Source organism: Nicotiana sylvestris, chromosome 5 (assembly GCF_000393655.2).
Source record: "Nicotiana sylvestris chromosome 5, ASM39365v2, whole genome shotgun sequence".
Classification (NCBI taxonomy): Eukaryota; Viridiplantae; Streptophyta; class Magnoliopsida; order Solanales; family Solanaceae; genus Nicotiana; species Nicotiana sylvestris.
The window spans coordinates 53,857,318-53,881,188 of record NC_091061.1 but is presented as its reverse complement, the minus strand read 5'-3'; the positions used below and the strand labels follow the sequence as shown (position 1 = coordinate 53,881,188).

General features: G+C 41.8%; 3 protein-coding genes across 3 annotated transcripts; 1 reads left to right on the top strand and 2 right to left on the bottom strand.

Moving 5' to 3' along the window:
- Nucleotides 1-4,612: 4,612 nt before the first annotated feature.
- Nucleotides 4,613-5,080, bottom strand: LOC138868668 (uncharacterized). The gene has a single exon (XM_070146233.1). The coding sequence runs from the start codon at nucleotides 5,078-5,080 to the stop codon at nucleotides 4,613-4,615; it is 468 nt and encodes a 155-aa protein (XP_070002334.1).
- Nucleotides 5,081-8,772: 3,692 nt separating this feature from the next.
- On the bottom strand, nucleotides 8,773-9,279 carry LOC138868667 (uncharacterized). The gene has a single exon (XM_070146232.1). The coding sequence runs from the start codon at nucleotides 9,277-9,279 to the stop codon at nucleotides 8,773-8,775; it is 507 nt and encodes a 168-aa protein (XP_070002333.1).
- A 9,574-nt stretch (nucleotides 9,280-18,853) lies between these two features.
- LOC138868666 (uncharacterized) lies at nucleotides 18,854-19,795 on the top strand. Its single transcript, XM_070146231.1, has one exon. The coding sequence runs from the start codon at nucleotides 18,854-18,856 to the stop codon at nucleotides 19,793-19,795; it is 942 nt and encodes a 313-aa protein (XP_070002332.1).
- The last annotated feature ends 4,076 nt before the right edge of the window (nucleotides 19,796-23,871 follow it).

Below are 23,871 nucleotides of genomic sequence, written 5' to 3'. Positions count from 1 at the left end.
GGAGATGGTTAAGAGGTTCATTGAGGGATTCAACTTTGGTATTCGGTATGGGATGGCTCGAGTGGACGAGACTGGTGCTACGTTTCACCAAGCTTTGGATACTACTAGGCACTTAGAGCATATAGATAGGCAAGAGAGAGGTGTGGGATACCAAGAAGTCCCGTGGTTCAGGTGGTTTTAGTGATGCCTTGATTAGGAAGGCGGGGAACTGGGGAGTTTGGAATTTATTCCAGATATAAAGAGGCCTTTGGCTATGGATGCTCAGGCTTTGGCCAACAGATTTGTGAGATTGGATATTTTTAGCCTACCAGAGTTATTACTTACGTTGTTGAGCAGTCATTATTGTTTGAGCGTATCAAGGCTCTCCAGTATGATGATCCACACTTGTTGGTGCTTAAGTACACGATGTAGTGAGGTGGTGCTAATAAAGTGGTTATTGGGGATGATGGTGTTATGCGACTTCAAGATCAGATTTGTGTTCCTAATGTTGATGGTTTGAGAGATTTGATTCTTGAGGAGGCTCACAATTCACATTATTCTATTAACCCATGTACGAAGATGTATCATGATCTGAAGGATCATTATTGGTGGAGAAGGATGAAGAAATACATTGTTGGGCATGTTTCACTGTTTGAACTATCAACTGGTCAAGTATGAGCGAGCATAAGAAATCGAGTAGTTTGCTTCAGAAGATTGATATACCGAAGTAGAAGTCAGAGCATATTACTATAGACTTTGTGGTAGGTTTGCTATGGACATTGAGAAAATTTGATTCCATTTTAGTCATTATTGATTGGCTGACCAAGTCGGTACATTTCATTCCGGTTAGGACTTCTTATACTTCAGAGAAGTTGCCTCAGATCTATATCAGAGAGATTATTTCCTTGCATGGTGTACCCATTTCTATCATTTCAGACCGCGACATGCAATTCACATTGCATCTTTGGAGGGCTGTTCAGAGTGAGTTGGGCACATGGGTGAAGTTCAGCACTACATTTCATACTCAGAAAGATGTGTAGCCCGAGCAGAACTTTCAGATCCTTGAGGATATGTTGAGGGCATGCATTATTGATTTCGGAGGCCAGTGGGATAAGTTTCTACCTTTAGCGAAGTTAGCTTACAACAACATCTACCAATATAGTATCCAAATGACTCCATATAAGGCCTTATATGGGAGGTAGTGTCAATCTCCGGTTGGTTGGTTTGAGCGTGATGAGGCTAGATTGTTTGGTACAAATTTGGTTTATGATACTTGGGAGAAGGTGTAACACCCTATAATTTCAGATTAGCTAAAACTAAGTTCAACATCAAGGTAAGGATTTGATCTTTTAATATTAGAGCTGCTCGGAGGTATAAAAATGACCGCTTGCTTACCCGTCCGACTTGTTTGAGCTACTTAACATGTGTTCTGATTATTTAACGAGGATGAGACACACATTTAAGCTAATTAAGCAAGTAGGTTACAAGTAAGCGTGTCACCTACTTGCCAAAGGGAAAGGTGTAGATTAAATCACCCAAAAAGAGGCTGGTTGAGTTAGCAAAAAGATGACCCTTTTAAGGGCTGATCCTCTTCATTTATCTCTATAATTTAGACTGAAATAAATAAAAGAGAAACCCCTACAAGCTGTTCTCCCAAACGCTCCATAAAAACCCTAAGCAATTGCAAGGGTTACATGTCACAACCCAAATTTTTGACCGTCGGGACCGTGATGGCGCCTAACATTGTACCCGCTAGGCAAGCCAACGTTTTAGAATATTCTACCTTTTTTCTTTATCTTTCAAATATTTAAGGCTTATTCAATATAATCCAGCGGAAATAATTGCGGAAGAAAATTTGAAAGTTCAACTTTACACAATAAAGAAAACCAAAGTAACATCCACCCAAAATTGGTGTCACAACTCATGAACTGTTTAAGATTACTACAAATAAGAGTCTGAATGAAAAGTTTACATCTGTCTTGCTAGTATATAAAACAAAAAATGAAATAAGATAGAAGGGGACGCCAGGGTCTGCGGATGCCTGCAGGACTACCTTGGGTCTCCGATACGCAGTGATAGCAACCAACCTCACAATCAGCCACTAGCTCCAAAATCTGCATAGAAAGTACAGAGTGCAGTATCAGTACAACCGACCCCATTTACTGGTAAGTGCCGAGCATAACCTCGACAAAGTAGTGACAAGGCTACGGCGGGGCATACAACATATACAACCTGCAACAGTTTATACTAAACAAAAAAGAAGAAGTGTAATAAAACAATAACTGGCACTAAGTAAATCCGAAATCCAACTGTTCTACTACTACTTTTCAGCTATAACCAATCCTTAAGTTTTTTTTCAATATCTTAGTAATATACTTTCAATAGAAATAAATGCCAAGAAACATAACTGATGTGGGCTGCATCCCGATCCCACCATATAAACAAGCATAGTATAAATAATCCAACAATAACATTATCGATATTCAACGATAACAATATCAACATTCTCCCTTATTCCTCCTTGTTGCGGCGCGCAACCCGATCCCACCTATTCTCCCTTATTACTCCTTGTTGCGGCGTGCAACCCGATCCCACCAGACAATTACTTTCCTCCCTTATTCCTCTTGTTGTGGCATGCAACCCGATCCCAACATATGTATATATCAATACCAATCACAAAGAGTAAATATGAAGTATTTCACAAGCTAACTCTATTTCCACATTTCTATACTTCAACTCGCACAATGGGATATCACTACGATTACGAACTTCACCCATGAAGTCTAATCAGCAAGACCAACCAAGGTGCACCATATGGCACCAATAACTCAATACAAGCTAACAGTGTATATAAATGGAACCATGAAACAATTAGATACTCCAAATACGAGGGCAACAGTTAATATGAATCAATTAGTCATGGAGACATTTATGGAAAATACCAATTAAGGAATGTAAACAGTTTTAGCAGGTAGCAATTAAGACAAGGAATGATATAATAGGAAACGGGGAAGGGAACAAATTAAAAATGAAAATTTGGTGGCGCATAAGTACTCGTCACCACACCTATAAGCCACATACATGAGATTTCACATAGCACATAAGTCAGGGATTCCTATTCCCTCAAGTCAAGGTTAAACCAAACACTTACCTCAAGCCAACAGGTAATTTAACACTCAACCACCGCTTTACCTCTCGATTCCACCACAAATTCACTCGTATCTAGCCATAATTAATTCAATAACCTCAATAAATGCTAAATAAACCAATTATAATGCATGAGTATGAACTCCCAAATGTTTTCCCCCAAAAGTCAAAAATCGACCCCGGGCCTGTTTGGGAAAAGCTCGAAGTTCGAACCAAAACACGACTACCCATTCACCCACGAACCCAAATATGCAATTAGTTTTGAATTCCAACCTCAAATTGAGGTCCAAATTCCCAAAATTTGAAAATCCTAATTTCTACAAAAAAATACCCAATTTCTCATGAAAACCCTAGATTTTGAGATGAAATCATGTAAAAAGATGAAGTAGATTGAAAGGAATGAGTTAGAAGTTGTTTTCGTACGATTTGAGGAAGAACTTTTCTGTGGGAGCTTAGGGTTTGAAAAATTGAAAGAATGAGTTGAAATCCCATCAAAATCCCACTTAACAGGTCGTAGATGTCGCAATTGCGACAGGAGCTTCGCAATTGAGAAGCTCGCAAATGCGAGACAGGCTTCGCAATTCCAAACCTACTTCATGCCTACTTCCTTCGCATTTGCGACAAATAGGTCGCATTTGCGACTACTGAGAACATCGCATTTGCGAAGAAATACTCGCAAATGCGAGCAAGGCTGGCCATGGCATTCATCGTAATTGCGATCAGCCCCCTCGCAATATTGCGAGCCTGACCTCGCAATTGCGAGATCAGAGCCTCCAATATATACCTGATGAAAAATCAGAAATTTCCTAAGTCCAAACTCACTTCGTGGCCTATCCAAAACTTATCCGAGCCGTCGGAGCTCTAAACAAAACATGCATACAAGTCTAAAAATATCAAACGGACTTGCTCGTGCGATCAAATCATCAAAATAACATCAACAACTACAAATTTAACTTCAAATTCATGAAATTCACAAGATAGTTCAATTTTTCCATTTTCTCAACCTAGGGTCCGATTTATACCAAATCAACTTCGATTCTTACCAAATTTCACAGATTTGACTTAAATTATTATTTTAAACCTATACCGGTTTCCGAAACCAAAATACGGGCCCGATGCCACTAAGAACACACCTTTTCATTTTCAAAAGTCTTTACATTTTCCAGCAAACAATTTTCTTTAAAAATTCTTTTCTCGGGCTAGGGACCTCAGAATTCAATTCCGGGCATACACCCAAGTCCCATATTTTACTACGGACCTTACAAGACTGTCAATTCACACGTCCGGGTTCGTTTACCAAAAATATTGACCAAAGTCAACTTTAATCAATTTTAAAGGCCAAATTCCATATTTTTCCAATTTTTTTCACACAAAAGCTTTACGGTATCGCACCCGGACTGCACACGCAAATTGAGGAGAGATAAAAGGAGGTTTTCCAGAACTCAGAACATGGAAATGGATTCTAAAATAAAAGTATTCTCCACCTCTAAAACAACCATTCATCCTCAAACGGACATAGAAAAGTACCTGGATCGGTGAAAAGATGGGTATATCGGCTCCGCATATCAGGATCGGACTCCCAGATCACTATCTCAACAGGCTGACCTCTCCACTGCACACGAACTGAAGGGAAATTCTTCGATCTCAACTGACAAATCTGCCGGCCTAGAATAGCTACCTGCTGCTCCTCATAGGTCAAGTCCTTGTCCAACTGGACAGTGCTGAAGTCTAACACACGGGATGGACCGCCGTGATACTTCCGAAGCATGGACACATAAAACACTGGTTGAGCAACTAATAAACTCGACGACAACGCAAGTCTGTAAGCTACCTCTCCCACTCGATCAAGAATCTCAAAAGGACCGATGAATCTTGGTCTTAGCTTGCCATTTTTCCCAATTCTCATCACGCCCTTTATGGGCGACACCCGAAGCAATACTTGCTCTCCGACCATGAATGTGACATCACGAACCTTACGGTCAACATAACTCTTTTGCCTGGACTGAGTTGTATGAAGCATATCCTGAATGATCTTAACCTTATCCAAGGCATCCTGGACTAAATCCGTACACAACAATCGAGCCTCTCCAGGCTCAAACCACCCAACCGGCGATCGACACCGTCTACCATATAATTCCTCATAGGGAGCTATCTGTATGCTCGACTAATAGCTGTTGTTGTAGGCGAACTCCACTAATGGCAAGAACTGATCCCAAGAACCTCCAAAGTCAATAACACATGCTCGGAGCATATCCTCCAAAATCTGAATGGTATGCTCGGACTGCTCGTCCATCTGAGAATGAAATGTTGTGCACAACTCAACCCGTGTACTCAACTCACGCTGAACTGCTCTCCAGAAATGCGAGGTAAACTATGTACCTCAGTCAAAAATGATAGACACAGGCATACCATGAAGGCGAACAATCTCCCGGATATAGATCTAAGCTAACCTCTCTAAAGAATATAAGACTACCACAAGAATGAAATGCGCTGTCTTAGTCAGCCTATCAACAATAACCCATACCGCATCAAAATTCCTCTAAGTTCGTGGGAGTCCAACAAAGAAGTCCATAGTGATACGCTCCCACTTTCACTCAGGAATCTCAATCTGCTGAAGCAAACCACCAAAGTCTTTGATGCTCGCACTTTACATGCTGACAATTCAAACACCAAGCTACATACGCAACAATATCCTTCTTCATCATCCTCTACCAATAATGCTACCGCAAGTCTTGATACATCTTAGAGACACCTGGATAAATGGAATACCAGGAACTATAGGCCTTCACTAGAGTCAACTCATGAAGTCCATCCACATTAGGCACACAAATATGACCCTGCATCCTCAAAACTCCATCATCTCCAACTATGACCTGCCTGGTACCACCGTACCGCACTATGTCCCTAAGAACAAGCAAATGAGGGTCATCATACTACTGATCCCTGATACGCTCAAATAATGAAGACCGAGCGACTGTACAAGCTAAAACATGACTAGGCTCAGAAACATCCAACCTCACAAACTGATTAGCTAAAGCCTGAACATTCAAAGCAAGTGGTCTCTCACCGACAAAAATATACGCAAGGCTGCCCATACTAAGTGACTCCCTACTCAAAGCATTGGCCACTACATTGTACTTTCTCGGATGATACAAGATGGTGATATCATAGCCTTTAATAGCTCCAACCACCTTCTCTGCCTTAAGTTTAGCTCATTCTGCTTGAACAAATACTGTAGACTCTTGTGATCTGTGGCACCTAACGTGACACGCCATAAGTAATGCCTCCAAGTCTTCAGCGCGTGAACAACAACTGCTAACTCCAAATCATAAACTGGATAATTCTTACCATGAATCGTCAACTATTGTGAATCATATGCAATAACCTTGCCATTCTGCATAACATTGCACCAAGTCCCATACGAGATGCATCACAATATACTATATATGGCCCTAACCCTGTGGGCAACACCTACACCGGCGCCGTAGTCAAAGCTGTCTTGAGCTTCTGAAAGTTCGCCTCACACTCGTCCGACAACCTGAACTGGGCACCCTTCTGGGTCAACCTAGTCACTGAGGCTGCTATAGATGAAAACCCCTCCACAAACCGACGGTAATAGCCCGCTAAACCCAAGAAACTACGGACCTCTATAGTTGATGTGGGTCTAGGCCAGTCCTTGACTGCCTCTATCTTCTTCGGATCTACCTGAATACCCTCTGCTGATACAACGTGACCTAAGAATTCAGCTGAACTCAACCAAAATCACACTTCAAAAACTTGGCGTACAACTGACTGTCTCTCAAGGTCTGAAGAACAACTCGAAGATGCTGCTCATGCTCCTCTCAGCTGCGGGAGTAGATCAAAATAACATCGATGAAGACAATCACAAAGGAATCCAGGTAAGGCTTGAACACTCGGTTCATCATATCTATAAAATCTGTTGGGGCATTTGTCAACCCAAATAATATCACTAACAACTCATAATGTCCGTACCGAGTACGAAAAGCTATCTTAGGGACATCCGATGCCCTAATCCTCAACTAATGGTAGCCAGATCTCCAATCAATCTTCGAAAATACTTTGGCACCCTAAAGCTGATCAAATAAATCATCAATCCTAGACAATGGATACTTGTTCTTGATGGTGACTTTTTTCAACTGCCGATAATATATGCACATCCTCATCGACCCATCCTTCTTATTAACGAACAACACCGGCGCACTCTAAGGCGAGACACTAGGTCTAATAAAGCCTTTATCCATCAAGTCATGCAATTGTTCTTTCAATCCTTTCAACTCTGGCAGGGCCATACGATATGGCAGAATAGAAATAGGCTAAGTTCCCGGAGCCAAATAATGCAATAGTCAATATCCCTGTCGGGTGACATCCCCGGCAGGTCTGCAGGAAATACCTTTGGAAACTCCCGAACAACTGGCATAGAATACATAGAAGGAACCTCAGCACTAGAATCACGAACATAAGCCAAATAAACCAAACATCCCTTATCGACCATACACTGAGCCTTCATATAAGAAATGACCCTACTAGTAGAATGATCAGGAGTCCCTCTCCACTCCAATCGAGGAAACCCCAGCAAAGCCAAAGTCACGGTCTTGGCATGATAGTCCAATATGGTATGGTAAGGTGATAGCCAATCCATGCATCCCCAGAATAATATCGAAATCAACCATATCGAGGAGTAGGAGGTCTACACTAGTCTCAACACTCTCAATAACAACCATGCACGAATGATGGACACGATCTACAACAATAGAATTACCCACAGGCGTGGATACATATACTTGAGCACTCAAAGAATCACGGGGCACAACCAAATATGAAGCAAAATAAGAAGACACATAGGAGTATGTAGACCCTGGATTAAACAGAACTAAAACATCTCTACTACAAACTGAAATAGTACCTGTGATAAGAAAATTGGAGGACTCAGCCTCAGGCCTGGCTGGGAAGGCATAACATTGGGGCTGGGCACTACCACCAAAAACTATATTGCTGGGATGACCTCCTACTGGCTGGCCTCCATCTCTAGCAGCTTGGCCTCCACCTCTAACGTTCTAACCTCCACCTCTAGCGGGATGACCCCTAGCTCTAGTTCCCTGACCTTTACATCTAACCGGCTGGGTGGGCGGTGCCAGAATCATGGAACGAGAACTCTGTTGCTGCGATTGAACACCCACTAATCTCGGACAAGCCCTCCGGATATGACCATACTCACCGCACTCAAAATATCCACCTGAATGCTGCGGCTGAGGAAACTGAGACTGACCTTGGCGGGCCAACTGACCGTGATAATAGTTCTGAAGAGGAAGTGGTCTGATAGGAGCTGGCTGTCCTGAAGGAGGTACATAAGAACCACGCCCCCTGAAGCTCCATAAGATGCCCGAAGTGCTGAGCAAAACGGCCTGGAATGATGTCCCCTACCAAAAGAATCCCTTCCTCCAGATGAGGCACCACTGAACCTACCCTAATGACGAGGACTCTTGTCAGACCCCTGACAACTCCCCTGAGATAGAACTGCCTCAACTCGCCGGGCCACATTGGCCGTATCGTGGAAAGAAATCTCGCTCCCTATCTCCTTAGCCATATGCAATCTGATAGGCTGAGCGAGTCCCTCGATAAACTTCCTCACCCCTCTCTCTCGGTGGGAAGTATAAGAAGAACATGGTGGGCTAAGTCAATAAATCTGGTCTCATACTGAGTGACGGTCATAGAACCCTGTTGGAGACGCTCAAACTGCCTCCGATAGTTCTCCCTCTGATTGACCGGAAGAAACTTCTCTAGAAATAGCCGAGAAAACTGATCCCAAGTCAAAGTAGACGACCCAACTGGTCTAGCCAAACTAAAATCCCTCCACCATTTCTTGGCGGAACCTGATAAGCGAAACGCAGCGAAGTCGACCCCATTGGTCTCCACTATCTCCATGTTTCGAAGAACCTCATGGCAACTGTCCAAATAGTTCTGGGGTTCCTCTGAAGATGTACTGCCAGAGGTAGTAGTGAAGAGCTTGGTCAACCAGTCCAATCTCCACAAAGCATCCGAAGACATAGCTGATCCATCACCGGTCTGAGATACAACACCAGGTGGAACTACCCCAACTGGCTGAGCTGCGGGAGTCCGAAACTGGGGAGCCATCTGCTTTGGAGTGCGAGTAGCAGGAGTCTATGATCCTCCCCTAGCCTGATAGACGGTTGGTGCCACAGGAAGTATGCCTACCTAAGTGGCACTCTCCATAAGGCCCACAAAGCATCTTGGAGTACCGGGGTAGCTATGAACCCCTCTGGGACCTAAACTGGTCCCGCTAGAACGGTCTGGGATGGAACCTCATCATCAAACCCAACCTGAGTCTCCGCCGCCAGTGCTGCTGCTCTAGGCTGTGCTCTGCCCCTGCCTCGACCTTTAGCACAGCCTCGACCTCGTCCTCTGCCCTTCGTAGGAGCTGCCACTGGGGATCGGGCTACTGATCAGCTGATGAAGTAGTGCACATTCTCGCTATCTGTGAAAGAACAAAGTAGAGAATTCAATTAGCTTTGATATCAAGCCGCACGATAGAGATGAATAGAAGTGAAACTCTTCCTAACTCCGTAGCCTCTATGGGATAAACACAGACATCTCCATACTGATCCCTTAGACTCTACTAAGCTTGTCCGTGAATTTTGAGACCTAAGCAATCTAGAGCTCTGATACAAACTTGTCATGACCCAAATTTCCCATCGTTGGGACCGTGATGACAGCTAATATTGTACCCGCTAGGCAAGCCAACATTTTAGAATATTCTAGCTTTTTCCTTTATATTTCAAATATTTAAGGCTTAATCAATATAAATTAGCAGAAATAATTGCGGAAGAAAATAATTTTTAAAGTTCAACTTCACATAATAACAAAAACCAAAGTAACATCTTCCCAGAACTGGTGTCATAACTCACGAACTGTCTAAGATTACTACAAATAAGAGTCTGAATGAAAAGTTTTCATCTGTCTTGGTAGTAGATAAAACGGAAAATGAAATGAGATAGAAGGGGACGTTAGGGCCTGCGGACGCCTGCAGGACTACCTTGGGTCTCCAGTGCGCAGTGATAGCAACCAACCTCACGATCAGCCACTAGCTCCAAATTCTGCACAGAAAGTGCAGAGTGCAGTATCTGTACAACCGACCCCATGTACTGGTAAGTGCCGAGCCTAACCTCGACAAAGTAGTGATGAGGCTACGACAGGGCATACAACATATACAACTTGCAACAATTTATACTAAACTAAAAGGAAATACGAAGTATAATAAAACAATAACTGGCACTAAGTAAATTCGGAATCCAACTGTTCTACTACTGCTTTTCAGCTATAACCAATCTTAGGGTGGTTTTCAATATCTTAGTAATAGACTTTAAACAGAAATAAATGCCAAGAAACATAACTGATGCGGCATGCATCCCGATCCCACCATATAAACAACATCAATATCAATAATCCAACAATAACAGTATCAATATTCAATGATAACAGTATCAACATTCTCCCTTATTCCTCCTTGTTGCGGTACGCAACCCGATCCCACCCGTCCTCCCTTATTACTCCTTGTTGCGGCATACAACCCGATCCCACCAAACAATTACTTTCCTCCTTTATTCCTCCTGTTGTGGCGTGTAACCCGATCCCAATATATGTATATATCAACACCAATAATAAAGAGTAAATACAATGTATTTCACAAGCTAACTCAACTTCCATATTTCTATACTTCAACTCACACAATGGGATATCACTTCGATTACGAACTTCACCCATGAAGGCTAATCAACAAGACTAACCAAGGTGCAACATAAGTCACCAATAACTCAATACAAGCTAACAATGTAAATAAACGGAACCATGAAACAATTAGATACTCTAAATACGAGGGCAACAGTTAATATGAATCAATTAGGCATGGAGACATTTATGGCAAATAGAAATTAAGGCATGGAAACAATTTAAGCAGGTAGAAATTAAGACAAGGAATGATATAATAGGAAACGTGGAAGGGAACGAATTAAAAATGGAAATTTGGTGGTGCATAGGTACTTGTTACCACACCTATATGCCATACACATGAGATTTCATGTAGCACATAAGTCGGGGATTCCTATTCCCTCAAGTCAAGGTTAAACCAAACACTTACCTTAAGCCAACAAGTAATTCAACACTCAATCACCGATTTACCTCTCGATTGCACCACCGATTCACTCGTATCTAGCCATAATTAATTCAATAACGTCACTAAATGCTAAATAAATCAATTCTAGTGCATGAATATGAATTCCCAAATATTTTCCCCAAAAAGTCAAAAATTGACCTCTGACCCGCTTGATCAAAACTCGAAGTTCGAACCAAAACCCGACTACCCATTCACCCACGAACCCAAATATGCAGTTAGTTTTGAATTCCGACCTCAAATGGAGGTCCAAAACCCCAAAATTTGAAAATTCTAATTTTTACCCAAAAACACCCAATTTCCCACGAAAAACCCTAGATTTTGAGATGAAATCATGTAAAAAGATGAAGTAGATTGAAATGAATGAGTTAGAAGTTGTTTGCCTACGATTTTGGGGAAGAACATTTCTATGAAAAATCGTCTATGGGAGCTTAGGGTTCGAAAAATTGAAAGAATGAGTTGGAATCCTGTCAAAATCCCACTTAACAGGTCATAGATGCGGCAATTGCGATAGGAGCTTCGCAATTGCGAAGCTCGCAAATGCGAGATAGGCTTCGCAATGGCGAACATGCTGCATGCCTTCTTCCTTCGCATTTGCGAGAAATAGGTCGCATTTACGACTACTGAGAACTTCGTATTTGCGAAGAAGTGCTTGCAAATGCGAGCGAGGCTGACCAGGGCATTCATCGCAATTGCGATCAGCCCCCTCGCAATTACCAAACCTGATAGGCCCACAATTGCGAAGTCTGACCTCGCAATTGCAAGATCAGAGACTGCAATAAATACCAGATGAAAAATCAGAAATTTCCTAAGTCCAAACTCACTCTGTGGCCTATCCAAACCTCACCCGAGCCCTCGGGGCTCTAAACCAAACTTGCATGCAAGTCTAAAAATATCATACAGACTTGCTCGTGCGATTAAATCATCAAAATAATATCAACAACTATGAATTTAACCTCAAATTCATGAAATTCACAAGATAGTTCAAATTTTCCATTTTCTCAACCAAGGGTCCGATTTATACCAAATCAACTCTGATTCTTACCAAATTTCTTATATTTGACTTAGATTGATACCACCAAGAACACACACCTTTTCATTTCCAAAAGTTTTTATATTTTTCAGAAAATTATTTTCTTTAAAAATTCTTTTCTCGGGCTAGGGACCTCGGAATTTGATTCCGGGCATACGCTCAAGTCCTATATTTTACTATAGACCCTGCGAGACTATCAAATCACGGGTCCGATCCGTTGACCAAAAATGTTGGCCAAAGTCAACTTTAATCAATTTTAAAGGCCAAATTCCATATTTCTCCAATTCTTTTCACACAAAAGCTTTCCGTTATCGTGTCTGGATTACGAACGCAAATCGAGGAGAGATCAAATGAGGTTTTCAAGACCTAAGAATACGAAAACGGATTTCAAAATAAAAGATGACCTTTTGGGTCATCACATTGCAAGTGATTCTAGTGCCTAAAAACCCAAGTTCTTGCTCGTTTCTCTTTCTGTAGTTGCCTTGGGTGTTATTTCCAGGTGAAGAGAGTTTGAGTTTCAGTTGGTTTTGATCTGTTTAAGGTGAACTTATGACTCTCCTTCCTTTGTTTAAGCTTCTAAAAATTGTAGCTCGATTGTTGAGACTAGAACTTCTAAGTTTTGGAAGAGTTAACAGACTAATTGTGTTGAGCCATTGTTGGCTCTTGTGAACGTGTTTTTAAGATATATTCATGGCTGGTTTACATGGGAAGGGTCTTAATTATGTAGGATTGGATGTGCTACTAGACTTAAAAAAAGAAGAGTCGGAAACGTGTATTTTTGGTAATATGAAAATCTATTTTAAGTTGCTCAAATTGTTAAGCTGTTATAAGGTCATCTTTATATTGTATTGTGGCTGGAAATCAGTAGTAATAGCTTGAGTATGGCGTGGTTGCTGTTACTTTGTAGTCGAACGTTGTAATTTGTGGACTGATTTTAGGCGTTCGTGTGTATGGGCTGTTTTGGTGTGTTCTTCAACTCTATTCGGCTAGATACTAACGGGGTGCACCAAATACATTGTTATTTTGTTGTTTTGGTTGTTGTTGATAGGATTTTAGATTAGAGGAAGTGAAAATTATAGGGGAGGTGCTGCCAAATTTTCTAGAAATATATATATATATATATATATATATATATATATATATATATATATATATATATATATATATATATATATATATATATATATATATATATATATATATATATATATATATATATATATATATATATATATATATATATATATATATATATATATATATATATATATATATATATATATATATATATATATATATATATATATATATATATATATATATATATATATATATATATATATATATATATATATATATATATATATATATATATATTACATACTTTTGATAACGAGACATAAAGAGAAGTTTGTATTCCTAAATTTATTTACATTATCCTAGTCTCATAAGTTATAGTATTCTCCCTTAAGTTCAGAGAGAGTAGAGGGTCTATATATATGTACAATATTACAATATTTTCACCACCACTAAACTATCATCGGTGGGTAGGCCCCTATTGTGAAATCTCTGATTAGATGGTAAGATATATCCCAAGCCTAATGTGGCCGAGTGCCTATGAGTGAGCCCAGAATGACCTAGATTCCTAGCCTAATATGGTCGAGCGCCTATGAGCAAGCTTACTATGACCGAGCAGTTACACGTACCGAGTCTTATAGGATCAGGTAGCTATTTTGCTTACTATATTGAGAGAGTTGAATCACTATCAGCAAGTAAGCATACCTTTAGATCACCTTTGACTCCCAGTTACTTTCAGTTATTATATTATCAGTTCAGTTTCAGCTTTCAGTTATTCTATTGTCTTACATACTCGGTACATTATTTCGTACTGGCATCCCCTTTGCCAGGGATGCTGCATTTCATGTCTACAGGTTTAGATAGACAAACGGGTAGACCTTCTCAATAGGTGTTATCTGAGTTCATTTTGATCGGTAAGGTCCACATCATTCCGAGTTGCTGGGTCTAGGGTTTTGAGCACATATTATATATATGTATAGAGATTATATGGGTAGGCCGGGCCCGTATTCTGACAATAATACAACCATCAGTAGAGGCTTGTAGACATATCTTGTCATTCAGTGTAGTATGCTTGCCTTGTAGGCCTTGTGTGTATATTCTTTTGGCTTTTTAGTTTTAGCAGTTATGACGGCCTTGTCATCCCAACTTTATGCTAATGTTCAGTTGGAGCTAATCTCTGTTCTGGTTTACACTTTATTTCACAAATTGTCCTGTAATATGGCCTTGCCGGCTAAAGTATTGTATGTTCAGAGTCCCTCAGTCTCATGTTGGTATGCTTGGTCAAGTGAGGCATCGGGTACTAGTCTCTCCTCCCAGGATTGGGGCATGAAAAACTTGATATCAGAGCAGGTCTGTCCTAGGGAGTCTACAAGACCTATTTAGTAGAGTCTTTTGTTTATAGATGTGTTATGCACCACATTATATAAGTAGGGAACTAAAGGGCATTTAGGAGTTGGTTACCCTTCTTCCAGATCTATATCATGTTGTAGAACTGAGTTATAGGAAAATTGAGTTAAACTTACATATTGGTGTTTGCTTACAGAGATGTCGATGACTAGGAAGACTATGACTAGTCAGAGGAGAGATGCAGCAACAGGTGAGGGGACCGGTAGGGTACCCCCAGTAGATGGGGCCCCGTTTGAAGTCCAGGGCGAGACCGCTTCTCAACCATTACCGGCTCGTCCACCACCTAAGGAGATTCATACTATACCATACCTCTAGTTCCCCCCCCACTTCTGTTTGATCAGGACTTGAGAAGTGCGGTGCACTTGTTGATACAGTTGGTAGCTACCCAGCAACAAGCTTAGGCATCAGCTAGTACGAGATCTTTTAAGGGTTCTGGGAGTTCGAGAGTCTGAGAGTTTATTACCTTGAGCCCCCTAGAGTTCAGGGGGACAGATCGGGGGGAGGACCTGCAGGATTTCATAGACCAACTCCACATGATCTTTTGGGTTATGCATGCCACGAAGAAAGAGCCAGTTGAGATGGTAGCATTTTGATTCCGAGGTATAGCGTCCTTTGGTACAAGGGATATAAGAGAGGTCTAGGGGACGTGATGCACCTCCAGCTATTTGGGAGAATTTTTCAAATGCCTTCCTTGACCATTACTTACCGCGGGAGATACGACATGCTCGAGTTGATCAGTTTCTAGCCCTCAAGTAGGGCAATATTAGCATTTTAGAATATAATCTCCATTTCGGCTCATTTCCCAGATATGCTCCATCTATAGTTGTTGCTCTGTGGGATAGGGTCCACAGATTTATAGCTGGGTTGGCCCCAGAGTTGACCGAGGCATGAGCCACAGTTGCATTGCCGGATACTATATTTATCTCCCAGTCGTTCGCCAGAATATAAAAGAGGGCCGGCATCGGTAGCAAGGTACAGAGAGAAGTGAGCGAGAGCTATGTAAGGGGATGAGATTTGCCAAGTATCAGGAGCAGTATCAGAGTAGTTATAGGCCCCATTACTTCGGATGGCCACCCAGGCCTTCACCAACTCAGTCACAGGGTTATAAGTTTGATCGTTATGCTCAGTCAGGACCAAGTGAGAGCTCACGGGCGTCGGGTTTCTAGCAACGTTAAGGTTCAGGGAAGTCAAGGTCATTTTTGCCACAGTGTGACATTTGTGGTAGAGGACACCTAGGATAACACCGAACAGGCTCCAACACTTGTTATATATGTGGGAATCCAGGGCACATGATGCGAGATTTTCCAAGTAGAGATTCTAGGGGTATGGCACAACCGACAAGTTAAACAACATGATCATCTATGTCTGTGCATCCTCCAAGGCTCGGGTCTCAAGCTTTGATTTGTAGAGGTCGAGGCAGAGTTAGAGATTCTAGTTTAGGTGGTAATCAAGATCGTATGTATGGTTTAGTGGGTCGACGGGATCATGAGTCTTCACCGGATGTTGTGACATGTATATTGACATTTTACTCTCACGATGTTTATGCCTTGATAAATCCAGGATATATTTTATCATATATTACCCCGTTTATTATGGGGAAGTTTGGTATAGTGCCTGAAATACTAGGTGAGCTTTTTGCGGTATCTACACCGGTCGGAAAATCTATTATTGCTAGACGGATTTATCGAGGTTGTACAATGACGGTTTGTAGTCTTCAGACTAGTCAATCTAATTAAGTTATAGATGATGTATTTCGATTCTATCAAGGGCATGGACCGGTTAGCAACTTGTTACGCCACAGTTTATTGCTGAGCAAAGGTAGTGAGATTTCATTTTCCAGGTGAGCCAGTCCTAGATTGGGTAGGTACTGCAGCGATACCCAGAGGTAGATTTATTTCATATCTGAAGGTGAGGAAAATGATCACAGAAGGGTGCATTTATCATATTGTGAAAGTTAGAGATGCAGATGTTGAGATACCTACTCTTCAGTCTATTCCAATAATTAGAGAGTACACAAATATGTTTTCAGATGAGCTTCCAGGTATTTCTCCAAAGCGAGAAATTGATTTAGCATCGATTTGCTTCCGGGAAATCAACAAATATCCATTCCTCCGTATAGAATGGCTCTTGCCGAATTGAAGGTGTTGAAGGAGCAATTAAAAGATTTACTAGAGAAAGGTTTCATCAAACCTAGCTCCTGGCCTTGGGGTGCACTAGTATTGTTTGTGCAGAAGAAAGACGGCTCGCTCAGGATGTTTATTGATTATCGGTAGCTGAGCACGGTTACTATGAAGAATAAATATCTACTTCCGAGGATCGATGACTTGTTTGATCAGTTACACGGAGCTAGATTCTTTCCAAAGATAGATTTGAGGTCGGGGTACCTTCAGGTCAGAGTTCGGGAGAAAGATATTCCGAAGAGAGCCTTCAGGACTCAGTATGGTCACTTTGAGTTCCTTTTCATGTCCTTCGAGTTGACAAATGCACCTGCCGTATTTATGGACATGGTAAATAGCATATTTCGGCCATTTTTAGATCTGTCCGTGATAGTATTTATTGATAGTATCTGTTCGTGACAGTAGGTGGTAGGAAGCGATGCAACATCACTACATCAATAAGGTCAAAGAATTTGTGACGTTGCTGTAGAGACCATGTGTGCCGCATAAGAAAATAGGAGGCCGACGTTTGACCCTGTTTATTTACCGCCAGAGATAATCATCGGCGCACAGGTGCGGCTTGCCCGTGGTATATGTGCCAGGCATGGTCAGGGTAGGCAACATAGCTATAGGGCCAACGAGAATGGGAAGGATAGCATGGTGGACGTGGTAATCGGGATGAAAGTGGAGGCAGGGTTGTATATGCAGATTCCCATTAGAGAGATTAAGGTGATACTAAGGGCATAAGCATGATAGTTGATTAGGGTGAGTCGTACACAATAGGAACAGGTAGTCCACGTGGTCCACAAGCTCCGACCACAGATTCTTCTACATTAGCAATTCCCAGTCTTCCCGACTTGCGATCCAAATAGCCACCGTCTGTTCAATCGATCCAGTCACTAATTTACTCAGTTATAGGCGATCATTTATTTAGCTCACTTCCCGGAGAATCATATATTCTTTCATTTGATTGAGATGTCTAATTTGGTGCATAGTTTGACGCGAGTAGCTCACAGCAACATGAAATTCTAGGCACACGTGCTACAATAGAGACCCTTCTAGAACGATATGTGCAAGGTGGTAGATGGCTAAATTACGATTCGTCTCATATTAGTATTTTACTTTTAATCAAATGTTATTGTTACATTATTATTGCTTAATATCATATTAATAAATTTTTAAAAATATTGAAGGATACACCTCATCTGGCTTGCCATACATCTCCCCTAGTGGTTTCGGTTAAGGATCCACTTCATCCCGCAGCGCATGTAGATTCTACAGTACATTCTCTGATGGGTCCATCCGAGCATTTCACCGAGACACGAGTTATACTTTAATAGGTGCATGGGTTCGAATTTGACCGTCCACGACCAACGACGAGTACGGCAAATGACGGGGTCTCTTTGAGTTGAAGTCCCTAGGGAGACGACCTTAAGGCAAAAAAGAAACTGTACGACCCTTGTAATAGTGTAAGTCCATTAGGGGACATTAGGAATATTCCGTCGAATATTCCTGGTATTTTATCTTTTACAATTTAGAAGAGTTTCTCTCTTAGTATAAAATGGGGACAATAACCTTGTAACAAAGGGATTTTTGGAGAGATTATTATTCTTGAACGAAAAGAAACTTAACGACCATCTTCTCTTTATCTATTATTCTTTCTAGAAATTATTTTATTCGGCTATGATTTACCCCTTCATCTTTGATTGATTTGTTCAAAAAGGTTTAATATCTTTTGAGTCAAACAATTTGGCGCCGTCTGTGGGGATTTCTATAGCTGAAATCGTAGTTTTCATCTAGATTCTTGAAAGAAATAATCGCCTTTCTCCAGCTCCATAAAAGCCAACGATGGCAGGAAAGGGAGAAGCAAGGCTAAAAGCAATAAGGGGTGTCACAAATAACCTCCTGAATTCCCTCAATGAGGCCAGTGGAGAAGACATTGAAAATGCAACACCAAATGTTACACCTGAGGGTGAGATTTCACTTCCTCCGCACGGGGATCTAACGACCTTGTGCGAGAGAGGAACCTCAACATCCTCAGTAGGAGAAGCGCCACCAGCAGTCAAAAGGCTACTAGAAGAATGGTTAATGAGTGCCTTGAGCAACATGGTCGAGAAACCCATTCAGGTAGGTGTCGAAGACGCGCCACCCATAGAAATCGCAGCTGCTGCTGATGAGCCAAGCGCTACACGAACAGGTAACACCCGCACTGTTACTGATGCAGGTGATGATGCACTTATGGCCATCTTAAAGAAAATGGAAGAGATGGAAAATGAGAACAAAACACTCCGCGACCAGATGAAGGAACATCAGGAAATGGTCGATAAAATACCAGGCGCTCCGAAGCTGTTACCAAAACGCGATGTGGGCCGATTTGTCGAGCAACCGTATAGCGAAGGGGCAGCTCCCCATTCCATTCCAAATACCTTCAAAATGCCGCCATATTTGAAAATATATGAGGGCACCATGGACCCGAAAGATCACCTAATCCATTACGTTACCGCAGTAAAGGGTAACGATTTATCAAAAGAACAGGTGCCGTCTGTACTGCTGAAAAATTTCGGCGAAACTCTGACAGGGGGAGCGCTGACGTGGTATTCCCAACTACCAGCACGGTCGATATCCACGTTCGAAGAAATGGCAGACAAGTTCTTTACCACGCACGCGGGAGAGAAAAAGGCCGAAGCTAGGGTCAATGATATCTTCGCCGTTAGGCAAACGACGGGCGAGGGACTTCGAAATTTCCTAGCCCGATTCAACAGAGTAATGATGAGCCTACCAAACGTGTAAGAAGGGATGGAAGTAGCAGCCTTTCAAAATGGGCTAAACAGAAACGGGTCAAAAGTAACCAAAAAGCTACTCAATAGACTCATGAAGTACCCCCTACCACGTGGGAGGAGATCCACAATGCTTATTGCGCCAAAGTGAGGGCAAACGAGGATGACCTGAATGGCCCGCTTCAGCGATTAACATCAGTCCAGACCGAGACAAGGAGAGATCGCCGCCATGATGGGCAAAGGGATCAACTACTACGCTTCAATCGAGAAAGACACCAACCTTACATCCGAACATCCAATCCTCCACCTCCACGATATACAAACACCGCGCCTCAACATACTGCACCCTCCCAAAGCGAAAGAGGTATGCCTCAACTGCTATCTGCTCATAATTTTTGTGTTTCCCCCCTCAGAAATAGTGTACGCACTAGAGAAGCTCGGCACGAAGGTGCAGTGTCCACAAAAGATGAAGTCGGACCCAAGCACAAGGAGGTCAAATGTCCTGTGTGAGTTCCACTAGGAAAGAGGACACAAGACCAAGGACTGCATAGGTCTACGATAAGAACTAGTAAGAATGTTAAATCGGGGATACCTGAAAGAACTGCTGAGCGACAGAGGACGAGCGAACTTCGCTCGAGGGCGCAATCAACCTCAAGGACCTCCAAAGCCACAATCACCCGCTCCTACCATACAAATGATCATTGGAGGCGGCGACGACACGGTAATCAACCATGTGAAATTCACCAACACACATAAACTCAAACGGACAGTCGCCCACGAACAGTATGACGACCTCGAAGATAGTATCATCTTCGATAAGTCAGATACCGACTGTTTGTCTTTCCATCACTATGATGCTTTGGTTATAACATTACGCATTGCAAATACTGATGTAAAAAGAATAATGGTGGATGACGGAGGCGGCACATGTATTGTTCACCCACGAGTTCTCATGCAAATGAGGCTCGAGGACAAAATAATACCGCATTGCATAACATTAACAGGTTTTGATAATGCAATAGAGCAGACATCTGGAGAAATAATGCTACCTGTCCTGGTAGGAGGGGTTACCCTGGAAACGACATTCCACGTCATGAACCAGGAAACGATCTACAACGTCAAAATAGGACGACCATGGATACAGGCCATGCGAGCCGTCCCTTCAAGCTTCTATCAAGTAGTCAAATTTCCCACCCCATAGGGGATATTCAGCATCTGAGGCGAGCCACGTACCACCCAAGAATGCTACCGGATCGCCCAAGATTGCGCACATACCAAACAACTAAAAAGGGCAAGTGCGGAAGCATAATAATCAGCCATGTCGGGAACTAAACACGACGTACAAGTAGAGGCCATCAAAGACCCAGACATCGTAGAAGCTTGCAAGGCAACCATAGAAGATCTCGATCCCATCCAATTGGATAACACTGATAGCATAAAAAGGCTTATGTTGGACACAACCACTTGGAGCCAGGTAAGTATCGTGAATTTTTAACTAACAATGTCGATTTGTTTGCTTTTCCCACTCAGATATGTCAGGAATCCCAAGGGATATCGTCACACACAGGCTGAACGCCGATCCACTTTATCTGCCGGTATGGCAAATGAGGAGAAAGTTCAATGCCGCAATCAATGAGGCGGTCAACGAGGAGGTTGATAAATTGCTCACCAACGGTTCATCAGAGAATCGAAATACCCCTAGTGGGTCGCCAATGTGGTCGTGGTCAAAAAGAAGAACGGGAAAAGGCGAATGTGTCTTGACTTCACAGATCTAAATAAAGCATGCCCGAAGGACTCTTTTCCGTTATCTCACATCGACCAACTTATCGATGTAACAGCGGGGCATGAACTGCTGAGCTTCTTGGACGCCTACTCCAGTTATAACCAAATTCTATTGGCTGAAGAAGATCAAGAAAAGACCACTTTCATCACTCATCAAGGAATGTACTGCTATAAGGTGATGCCATTCGGGCTCAAGAACGCAGGGGCCACGTATCAAAGGTTAGTCACCAAAATGTTCAAAGAACAACTTAGTAAGACCATGGAGGTTTACATCGACGATATGCTAGTGTAGCCGACAAAGAAAGAGGATCACATTGGTCATCTGAAGGAAGCCTTCGAGATATTAAGGCATTACCGTATGAAATTGAACCCCGAAAAGTGCGCCTTTTGCGTAACTTCAGGAAAGCTCCTCGGTTTCCTGGTGTCACAAAGGGGAATCGAGGTCCCGGATCGAATTAGGGCCATCGATGCAATACCGGAGATACTGACCAGCAAAAAGCAGGTGTAGAAATTAATAGCGTGAATAACCGCCCTATCGAGGTTCATTTCACGATTCTCAAATAGTTTCCACAAATTCTTCAATTGGCTAAGGAAAGACTGTGAGCACGTGATTTTTGCCCTATATGAATTATTCCAAAAAATTCAAAACAAAATAATTTCTTTCAGTGTTTGCAATTTTGTTGGATTTCGTGGCATTTTCTGTTAATTATTTGCATTTGTCTGTGCACGTTTATTTTATTTAATTCATGAAAAATACAAAAAATATGTTGCATCTACATTTAGGATTTAATTTTATATTTTTAGATTAATTATCAAATTAGTTTGTTTTATAAAAATGAAAATCAAAAAATTTTTTTTTTGCATTGTTACTTTTTAATTTTGAATTGTATAATTTTTCTTTAAATTTAGGATTTAATTAATTATTTTAAATACCATGATGAGTGATTAATCTAATTGGGTAGGTTAATTTAGTTTAAAAATTATTATTAATTAATTTAGGTTTTATTTTAATTTTGGAAAAGAAAAGAATTTTGAAATTGAAGAAGAAAAAGAAAGAAGTGAAAGGAAATCCAAATCTGGGCTCAAACCAATTTAATTGTCCCAGCCCAAATGAAACTCACCCAATACCCGGCCCAAACCACCCTAACCCGGTCCGGTTTCCCCCCCCAAACCAAACGACGTCGTTTTATGGGCAACAGATCAGGACCGTCGAGGTTTCTTTATCGGACGGTCCTGAAGCTGCGATCATTTGATACTTAAATGTCCGAACCTTTCAGACCCCCCTCTCTTCGTCTCTCACCATATCTGAAACCCTCCGTTAGCTCCGCCCTAAACCACCGCCATCCGCCCGCCGGAAATCGCCCACGGCGGCGTCCGGCGTCCAAACCCTACCAAATTTACACCCCTAACTCCTCCCCACCTCCCCATTTCAAAACCCTAAACCGTTTTTCTCAAATCCCAGCCCTATTTCTCGAATCTTCGATAAAAAATCAGACCAGAACTTGACTTTTCCCAAACGGCCCCAGATTAACACCACATAGCCACTACGACCCCCTCATGTCGTATCCTCACTCCGTTTCCCTCAAATCTCATTGGAGATGCTCGAATCTTAGATTTGGGTTCGAGCCTTGAAAGTTCAAAAGCTCTTTTCTATCGGACTTGATGCATGCATGGTAAGAAGGGCTGTTCTTCGAGTTACGAAGTCTGGACACAAACAATCAGCGTTAATTTTGTTAGGCCAGTGTTTCCATTAGGTTTCGAGCCATGACTTGGTAAGTTCCTACTCCCCTCTTGTATTTTCTTTCACCGTTTCATCTTCCTTCTCATCCTTTCTCTTTTGGTTTGGGCAAAGTTTGTTTAGGTTTTCTGAAGATCAAATTGGTTTCATCTCCTATTATCTTTTTCTCTTCTTTTCTTTTCGTTGTGAAAGCCTGATTATCTGATGTCTTTTGTACACCTTGTTTTGTTCGTCTAAGTCTTTCATCATAAGTTTGATCACCTAGTTAATGAAATTAGGCCCATGATTTAGTTAAACTGCTGGTATGAAATTAGATTGGTTAGTTCATTATTTTGTTTTCGGTTTCGGCTGCTTTTAAACAAATGGTTCCAGGCTTCTTTGTTTAGAGAAAGCTTGGGGCAGTTTTTCAAAATTGGAATCATCATTTGATTTCAATAGGACTCTGAGGAATCAGAAGCCCAAGAAAGAATTGAACCTGGGTTTTTTAACACGTATCAAATCAGGCTTTTGGGTCAGCTTGACCTATGAGTTGTTGAGTGTGATTAAGGGGCATTTAGGGGGGGGGGTAG

Coding starts and splice junctions, on each gene's coding strand:
- LOC138868668 (XM_070146233.1), bottom strand. CDS start 5,080: ATGGTCGGAGAGCAAGTATTGCTTCGGGTGTCGCCCATAAAGGGCGTG.
- LOC138868667 (XM_070146232.1), bottom strand. CDS start 9,279: ATGGCTCCCCAGTTTCGGACTCCCGCAGCTCAGCCAGTTGGGGTAGTT.
- LOC138868666 (XM_070146231.1), top strand. CDS start 18,854: ATGGCAGGAAAGGGAGAAGCAAGGCTAAAAGCAATAAGGGGTGTCACA.